At 37.3% G+C, this 10000-nt stretch overlaps 1 protein-coding gene across 1 annotated transcript in view; it reads left to right on the top strand.

Annotated features, from left to right (window-relative positions):
* LOC136832250 (irregular chiasm C-roughest protein-like) overlaps positions 1 to 10000 on the top strand; it is a 215174-nt gene that overhangs the window by 167032 nt on the left and 38142 nt on the right. The window contains 1 exon segment of the mRNA XM_067093112.1: positions 3549 to 3781. Coding sequence (XP_066949213.1) covers positions 3552 to 3781 — 230 coding nt within the window. The 5' untranslated portion in view covers positions 3549 to 3551.

A 10000-nucleotide genomic window follows, 5' to 3' on the forward strand; every position in this document is an offset into this window, starting at 1 on the left:
TATACATTGTACAAAGCATCGTGGATATTTTCCTTAAATGTTTATGTGCGCACCTGAGTATTTTGAAGATTACTTGTTGTTCTGTACGTATTACTTATTATACCTGTTGCTTTCAATTAAAATCAAATCAAGTATCAGGTGTGATATCCGGTAAAGTTCAACCGGTTTTATTTCACCTGCAGAGTGTGGAATTCTCTTCCTTCATCAGTATTTCCTGAATCATTTAATATTCTTCTTTTGCGCTTTAGTAAAGATTCTATTATCACTTAAAAATCTGTTTGCGCATTTGAGTTTTATAGCAGTTAGAATCTCAGCACTTAAACATCTGTTAGTACTTGAAAGACTCTGTTACCTCTTAAAAGGCTATTACTAGTCTGTTAGCTGTCAAGAATTTATTAGCACTTGAAAAGTATCCGTTAACACTTAAAAGAGTCCATTAACTCTTAAAAGAATGTAACCAGTTTAGAGTTGATTATCACTTAAAAGTCTCGTAGTTCTAAGGAGTCTGTTAACTCTTAATAATTTACAACCACTTAAAAAGTATCTTTTAACACTTAAGAGTCTGTTAGCTTTTAAAAGGCTATAACCAGTTTAGAGATGATTATCACTTAAAAGTCTCTTAGTTCTAAGGACTCTGTTAGCTCTCTATAAACACTATATATTAACACTTAAAGATCCCAATAGCTCTTAGAAGGTTATAAACAGTTTTAAGTTGATTATCACTTAAATGTTTATGAATACTAGGGAATCTATTCGCTCTTAAGAATTTAGAACCACTTAAAAAGCTTGTATCAAAATAAATAAATAAATAAATAAATAAATAAATAAATAAATAAATAAAAGTGTGGTCCAGTGCTATAAGGCTGGAGAAACTGCTTCCAAGCATTGATTTAGCAGCAAGCGCGTGCATGCACATTTTGGATGAGTCATTTCATCATTATGGCCGCACTCATCAATTAGCTGAATGTAAGTTGGGGGGGGGGGGAAGGGGGTTCTTTAAGTAGGGGAAAAGTGTCGGTGGCTTTCCATAAGGTTCAAAGTCATTTATTTTTTTCTAAATCACCGTGGCAGTTCAAAAGGTCAAGGCCATTCCATCCCCCTTCTGAGAAAGAATGAAATTCGTTTTTGTATTTTTCATTGTCTGTTTCCTTTCAGGTATAAAATGAGCTATACATTGCCAAATTCATTAAGAAAGAATGAAATCCGACACGTGAACTGTTACTATCGTTTTCGTTGTTATTGGTATTTTCAACTACTGAATCCTCAGTACTTTCATTTCTCCAGTCGAGAGTTCAAGAGGTACATTACCAACACATTTAGATGAAAATTAAATCTTCGCCTGGAGTCTTTCTTATTTATTTATTTTTCTTTATTTTAATTTATTTATTTATTTGTTTTTTGGGGTCCTACGGAAAACAGAGTTCATAGAATTTCCTTTCGACTAAAGATGGTAATAAGTCTCATCTAGATTTTCACTGAAATTCTTCCTTTATTTATGAAGAGAAATACGCAAATGGATTAAAGAAAGCATAAAATTCTCACCTAGGCTTGTAAGAGAAGAGAGAGAGAGAGAGAGAGAGAGAGAGAGAGAGAGAGAGAGAGAGACCTCTCTTCGTGTGAAAGAACAGTAAGGCCATTTCTCCACGAGAGAAAGAGACCAACAAGGACTTTTCTCAAGACTGTTTCTTCTCGACAGAGAGAGAGAGAGAGAGAGAGAGAGAGAGAGAGAGAGAGAGAGAGAGAGAGAGAGAGAGAGAGACTTGACCTCTCTTCGTGTGAGAAAGAGAGAGTATGGCCATTTCTCCACGAGAGAAAGACACCAACAAGGACTTTTCTCAAGACTGTTTCTTCTCGACAGAGAGAGAGAGAGAGAGAGAGAGAGAGAGAGAGAGAGAGAGAGGACTTGACCTCTCTTCGTGTGAGAAAGAGAGAGTATGGCCATTTCTCCACGAGAGAAAAGACCAACAAGGACTTTTCTCAAGACTGTTTCTTCTCGACAGAGAGAGAGAGAGAGAGAGAGAGAGAGAGAGAGAGAGAGCGACAGGGATTATGTATCGACAGGTGTTGTTTCCCAACGAGAAACAAACCGGCTCTTCTCCACAACCAAATGTTGTTTGCCATCGGTGCTCTTCCGCTTTCACTTGATTTTGAAAACCTTTTCTTTTTTTTTTTTTTTTTTTTTACGAATTTCAAGAACGTTTATTCCCCCTCTTGCCATATCACAGAAGACACGCGAGTTTATATATATATACTATGTCTGAACGTTAGACAAATAAGACTCTACTTCACTCCCCCCAACGCTGTTTCTTTTCGCCACTCGCATGCAGTATTTTTCGTGTTTGTTATTTTAAACATTTCCACTATTTGCGAGAACGTGTTTTTTTTTTCTCCGCGCCTTCCTCTGGCCTTTGGAATATTACAGGAGACGTGTGGGGTTGGGACTCATGAATTATTAATGCCCCGCCGTCTGCTCTTGAGAAACGGATACGAAGAGCTTGTTTGATTATTTATTTTTCATTCCTCTCGGTCGCAAAAGGGAAGTTCATCCCAACGTGCCGAGAGTCAACAGGGTCGAGCGACCGACGAGAGTGATTTTAATCCCATTCACAAATTGCTTTCATGTCACGCTGGCTGGAATGATACTTATTATTTATATTATTAATAATATTTGTTATTTGGGGAAAAAAGCTCTCTATTACGAGAGTTCACAAATGTTCTAAAGGGTCCACAGCAGTATAAATTAAACAGTTATATTATTGTGGACGCTTAAAAATATTTGTTAATTTACGATTAGTTATTTTCTTACTTTTTTTGGTGTTGTTTTAAGATCGTCATTTTCTAGCTTATAATAAAGATTCTAGGAGACAACGAAAGCTAGTTGAAATGTATTCTACGGTTCAAGTGTTATTATTACAAAAAGTTATGTATTAAGGCAAATTCCTTTATTATTATGATAGTGATTATCAGTATAGGCTGGCATTATTGTAATCCTGTCATCATTTACATGCTATAGCAAATCAGTAAGGTGACTGCTTTTATTATTTTAGGTATTGTGATAATTTCATATTTTATTTTTTCTGAAAAAAAAACATCAGTATGCTACCTACTTTTATTAATTTAGACATTGTAATAATTTCATATTTTACTTTTTCTGGCAAAAAAAAAAATCAGTATGGTACCTACTTCTATTATTCCAGATATTGTAATAATTTCATACTTTTTTCCTGACAAAAAAAATCAGTATGGCACCTACTTTTATTATTTTAGATATTATAATAATTTCATAATTTTTTTCTGACAAAAAAAATCAGTACGGTACCTACTTTTATTATTTTAGATATTTTAATAATTTCAAATTATATTTTTTCAGACAAAAAAAAAACATCAGTATGGTACCTACTTTTATTTTAGATATTGTAATAATTTCATATTTTACTCTTTCTGACAAACGAGAGAGAGAGAGAGAGAGAGAGAGAGAGAGAGAGAGAGAGAGAGAGAGAGAGAGAGAGAGAGAAAATAATTTCTCACCTACTTCCTTTCCTCCGCAGGTCATGAAACGCCCAAGAGTATGGATGGTGGCCGTGTGGGTGTGCACCACCTTTTCTATTACGGGCAGCGAGGAAGTGCCCCAAACCTTCGCCACCATGCCCTCCCACCAGACGGCCGTACTCGGTTCGACCGCCGTGCTTCCGTGCCGAGTCCTCCGCAGGACAGGGCTCGTCCAGTGGACCCGAGACGGTTTCGGGCTCGGCACCGACCGGGACCTGGAAGGCTTCGAGAGGTGAGGAGAAGCCTTTCGGGGCAAACCCTTTAAAAGGGGTTTTTTTTTTCTTTTTTTTTTAGAGTACGTCATAAAATGGTCTTTTTTAAAAGGGTAATTTAATGGATATCGTCTTTTAATTTTTTTTAAAGACAGCTATCACATTTCTTAAAATGGTCTTTTTTTAAAGGGGAAACTTGCACTCTTTAAATTGTCCAAAAGTAGCAGTTGTTAAACTTTCAATATGGCTGAACGGTACCATTCTGAAATGGACTTGAAATAAAATGTCTTGAATTTAATGGATATCGTCTTTTAATTTTTTTTTTTAAAGACAGCTATCACATTTCTTAAAATGGTCTTTTTTTAAAGGGGAAACTTGTACTCCCTAAATTGTCCAGAAGTAGCAGTTGTTAAACTCTCAGTGTGGCTAAACAGCACCATTCTGAAATGAACTTGAAATAAGATGTCTTGAATTTAATGGATATTGTCTTTTAATTTTTTTTAAAGACAGCTATCACATCTCTTAAAGTGGTGTTTTTTTTAAGGGGAAACTTGCACTCTTTAAATGGTCCAAAAGTAGCAATTGTTAAACTTTCAGTGTGGCTGAACAGTACCATTCTGAAATGGACTTGAAATAAAATGTCTTTAATTTAATGGATATCGTCTTTTAATTTTTTTTAAGACAGCTATCACATTTCTTAAAATGGTCTTTTTTTTTAAGTGGAAACTTGCACTCTTTAAATGGTCCAAAAGTAGCAATTGTTAAACTTTCAGTGTGGCTGAACAGTACTATTCTGAAATGGACTTGAAATAAAATGTCTTTAATTTAATGGATATCGTCTTTTAATTTTCTTTTAAAGACAGCTACCACATCACTTAAAGTGTTTTTTTTTAAGGGGAAACTTGCACTCTTTAAATTGTCCAAAAGTAGCAGTTGTTAAACTTTCAATGTGGCTGAACAGTACCATTCTGAAATGGACTTGAAATAAAATGTCTTGAATTTAATGGATATCATCTTTTAATTTTTTTAAAGACAGCTATCACATTTCTTAAAATGGTCTTTTTTTTTAAAGGGGAAACTTGCACTCTTTAAATGGTCCAAAAGTAGCAGTTGTTAAACTTTCACTGTGGTCTGAACATTACCGTACTGAATGGACTCAAAATAAAAAAAAGAATCTTGAAATTGATGGATATTGTCTTTCAAAAAACTTTTTAAAGACAGTTCACAGCTCTTAAAATAGTCTCCAAAAATGGAAGCACACTCTTTAAATGGCCCAAATGTTGCAGTTGTTAAACTTTGAGTGTGGTCTGAACATTGTGACACTAAAATAGACTTTAAATGAAAAGTCTTGAAATTAATGGATATCGTCTTTTGAATATTTTTTTAAAAGACAGCTGTCACATTTCCTGACATGGCTTTTAAAATGGAAACTGACAGTTTAAATGGCCCAAAAGCAGAAATTCTTGAACCATCAGTGCGGGCTGAACCTTACCATTCTGAAATGAACTGTAGATAAAATAACTAGGACAACGTTCAAAATGGACGTTAGATGGCAACTGTTAAAATTATTTTAAATATCTTTGCACGGCGCACTGTAAGCATTGCCACACCTAAGTCTCTTTCTGCATCTCCTGCTGACCTGCTTTCTGTCTTTCACTTTAGAATATGTTAAGATTCTCAGCTAATTTAATACAACAAGAAACCGTTTTTATTTGGGGAAAGCGATCTCTATCAACAAACGAACGCTAACTCGTTTCTCTTAAGAATTCTATTCGTGGATATAATTATATAATAGAAATACTTCACCATGATTTCATTTATTTTTTTTTTAAACATTCTGGTATACTTTCCTACTAAGGTGGTGCGTTACAAACCAGATGTAAATATTCAACACTTCATGCACTTCAGCTATCTTCTGGGACTTCCCATTGAAAGAACGTCACTCAAAAAAGCAGCAGGATTATGAAAGTGTTGTTGAGAGAGAGAGAGAGAGAGAGAGAGAGAGAGAGAGAGAGAGAGAGAGAGAGAGCAACTTACGTGCACTGAGAAAAGATAGAGAGAAAGAAACCAAGCGAACCAGCTGTGTGAATGAATGTAGAGAGAGAGAGAGAGAGAGAGAGAGAGAGAGAGAGAGAGAGAGAGAGAGAGAGATGTTTACATACTGTAGAAGAGAGAGAGAAAACAAGCTTCTATATACTTGACCAAAGAATTTTCGGCCCAGGGAGAGAATATTTCTTTTTCCTTTGGGGCGCTCGAGATGCTTTTAAGCTCATGCAATTGCACGAGCGGTGTAAATAAAACAATGACGGGGGTGGGGAGAGATGTCTAGGATGGGGAAGGGGGGAGAGGGAGAGATGAGAGGCAGAAGTTTTCATTAAAAATGCTCTCCGGGAGACGGGTCACCTTCAAATGTAATAAAGATGAATTAAGAGTTGTTGATTCGCAAGAGTCATTAAAGAGAGCGAAAGCATTCATTTCGTTTTGCCATCTTTAAGGGTAAGAAAAAAAAAGAAGGTAAAAAAAGATATTGGGTTTTGTTTCTACTTCAGAGAGTAAGCTCTGGTAATTATAATGATTTGTTTTTGTTTTAGCTCTTCCCAACTTGTGTTTATGCATTATGAATGCGTGTATGTATGCATACACACACACGCATATATGTATATGTGTGTGTATACAGTAGATATGCTCTAATGTCTTCATTGCTTGTATTATACATTCGGCGAAGACATTAAAGCATAAAAAGAATAGTGTCTGAACAGGCCAAGAAAAGAGGAATTTTCACAGTACCATTTCCCGTTTTATTTTCATCATTTCCAAAGTGACGAAAGTATTAACACAAATACGGAATAACGTCTCAGTTGCAACAAGATCCTGATGCAGGAATGCAACCTGGAATGACCCCGAAAAACAGAAAAACACAACTTTAATCACCTCGAAAAGAGAGTTGACATTGCCTTCAGGGCTCGCTAATCTAAAGGTCTCTTCAAACCCTTAGATAAATTCATTAGGTTTTCCACCTAGTGGAGGAGAAACCGCCGGTTTAAACGCTGACTTGCCCAGATTCCCACTGACATTCCCCCTGATATCTAAGACTGTCCTTGCAGAGAGAGAGAGAGAGAGAGAGAGAGAGAGAGAGAGAGAGAGAGAGAGAGAGAGAACATTGGCATCAGCCTTAACTGCCTCTGTTATTCTAGTAACCTGGTCTAGCTATATAACCTGGATAATCGCTGTGGATAGTGGGTGAATCCACATCTCCCAGAAGTATGATTCCCCCTCTCCCCCACCATCACCCCGCCCACACCTCATAAGCTTCCCACACATCTCCCCGTCTCCTATCCCCCGCCACATCCTATCCCCCCCCCACCTTTCCCCACTCTTGTCCTCTTCCAGGCCTGGTGGTGGTTTGGGTCCTCGTTATCCCGCCAATGATCCAGTGGTGGCATTGCTCTCTCTCTCTCTCTCTCTCTCTCTCTCTCTCTCTCTCTCTCTCTCTCTCTCTCTCTCTCTCGTTCCGTGCCGGAGATGTTTTGTTTTACGAGTCGCGTTCTGTCGTCGGCCTTTTTTTACGATTCTTCTGTCTTCCGGCAAAGGCCCTCCCGTGACACATATGTCAAAATGAGTGTCCTACGGGGGACATATTAGCCTCATCCCCAGCCTCGATAATCCACAAAAGGCAGGGGTTGTTACCGCCGACAATGGAACCACTCTTATTCTCCCCCTCTTCTTCTTCTTCTTCTTCTTCTTCTTCTTCTTCTTCTTCTTCTTCTTCTTCTTCTTCTTCTTCTCTCTCTGATTCTCATCTCTTGTCGCTGAATCAACTTTCGTCTTCCTTTTTTTTTCTCGTGACCATCGATTTGTTTATTGTTTGTTTAGCTCTGCTCTTCCCCTCCTCTCTCTCTCTCTCTCTCTCTCTCTCTCTCATGTTTATCATCTGCTGTAATCGAAACAACGTCCATCTTTATTTTTGTTTCATTCGTATGTATATTTTTTATTTAGCTCCACCCCTGGAACTACTTCTCCTCCTCCTCCTCACTTCTCGTCCCTGATCTGCGAAGCAACTTTCATTGATATTTTTCATTTATTTGTTTCAGTAGTATTGAGGCCAATGTCTGGAATTGATATATTTTTCTCCCTTTTCCTCTCTTTCTTTTTTTATTCGTTTTTATGCTTATGTTTTGATTTCTTCACTAACCTCTTCCTCCTTCCTCCTTCCATCTCCACTTCCTTCTTGTCTTGGGTTGCAAAAACCAGCTTTCATTCTCATTTCTTGGCCCATTTATTCGTTCGTTTTTATTCAGAAAACAAAAAACCCAGCAGTTGCTGCAATTGCTGTTATTGCTCTCCGTCCTAACCTTTCACTTTATCTGTTTTTCCCTCTTAATCTCATGCTTCTTTTTATTCCTTCTTCATATTTATCTTCTTCCACTTATTTTTCTGGTTGTACGTCTCAACCTTCAATTTTTTCTTTTCTTTTGCCTTGTCACCTTAACCTTCCACTTTTTACTCTGCTTTTTCTTTTTTTCTCTTAACCTTCCACTTCATATTCTGCATCGTCCTCCACTTCTTATTCTGCTTTTTCTTCTTTCTCTTAGCTTTCCACTTCTTATTCTGCTTCTTCTTCTTTCTCTTAACCTTCCACTTCTTATTCTGCTTCTTCTTCATTCCTTTAACCTTCCCTTTCTTCTACTGCTTCTTCGTCTTAATCTTCTTCTTAATCGTTCACGTCATTTTTCCTTCTTCCTCCTTTCAGTCTTAACCTTTAAGCTTCATTTTTCCTTCTAATTTACATAATTTATGATTTACGCACATAATGCTTTTTCTTTTTCTCTCAAAAACTTCCAAGGAATATTTGTATCGATTTTTTTATTATCCATCTGCATCTAAAGTTATTGATTCTCGCTCTATTTCACTGTCTTCACAAACGGATGGATTCTCTCTCTCTCTCTCTCTCTCTCTCTCTCTCTCTCTCTCTCTCTCTCTCTCTCTCTCTCTCTCCGAGTCCAATCAATCAGTCACTGCACTGGCGTGATGGCAAACGCCTGGATGATGTGGGAATTAGGAAGTAGGAATGGTTCCTGGTTATTGGCACACAGTGGCAGGGTTATTTGTCCCATAATGGTCGAATCTTGTGATTGGGATGGGCAGGGGTACAGGATGTTAGTGGGGGGGGCGGGGGTGACTGTAGGCGTGGATTGTGTCGGGATGGGGGAAAGAGATGTACTCAGATTACAACTTAATGACCTATAAAACATGCCATTCTCGATCGGTCGGCGGTCGTCACAAATGACAAAATCGATAGATTATGGCTTCCGGGGATTATAATCCTTTCTCTCTCTCTCTCTCTCTCTCTCTCTCTCTCTCTCTCTCTCTCTCTCTCTCTCTCTCTCTCTCTCTCTCTCTCTCTCTCTATCGTGATTGTGAGCCTTCAGTAATCACAGGCTTAGAAAGCAGAATAATCTCTCTTTGGACCTTCCACAATTTTTTTACTTTCATGACTTCTATCTACTGAATATCCTCTCTCTCTCTCTCTCTCTCTCTCTCTCTCTCTCTCTCTCTCTCTCTCTCTCTCTCTCTGGTGATTGTGAACCTTCAGTAATTCACAGGCTTAGAAGCAGAATAATCTCTCTTTGGACCTTCCAAAAATCTTTTTGATACTTTCATGACTCCTAGAATTTATTGTATTGATGTGTTCTCTCTCTCTCTCTCTCTCTCTCTCTCTCTCTCTCTCTCTCTCTCTCTCTCTCTCTCTCTCTCTCTCTCTCTCTCTCTCTCATTCCGTCCTGGATGCCATCATTTCTTTAGAGTTGTGTATTCATGCGTTAATGTTTTTTTGCAATGACAAATTCCAAAGTGCTTTCCACATTTGCGCTTGTTTATCCCATTCATTCGATGCTTATCATTGTCTTTATTCACACCTTATTCAGAGTGAGTAAATTTGTGGTTATTGCGAAGCGCTGTTTGTATTTCTACTTCTCTTATATTCACCCTTGCAGTTCTTTCCTCATCTGTTTTTTTTACTCGTGGTTATTATGGTATAGCGTCCCAGAGTAAAGTTTTGACGAGAACTGCTGAGTAGAGATAGCGGAATATATAACACTAATAAACATTTTTAGTAAAGGTTAGAAAAGAGACCATTATATAATATATATATATATATATATATATATATATATATATATATATATATATATATATATATATATATATATATATATATATATATATACATATAATAGTGC

The sequence above is a fragment of the Macrobrachium rosenbergii genome, chromosome 49 (assembly GCF_040412425.1).
Source record: "Macrobrachium rosenbergii isolate ZJJX-2024 chromosome 49, ASM4041242v1, whole genome shotgun sequence".
NCBI lineage: Eukaryota > Metazoa > Arthropoda > Malacostraca > Decapoda > Palaemonidae > Macrobrachium > Macrobrachium rosenbergii.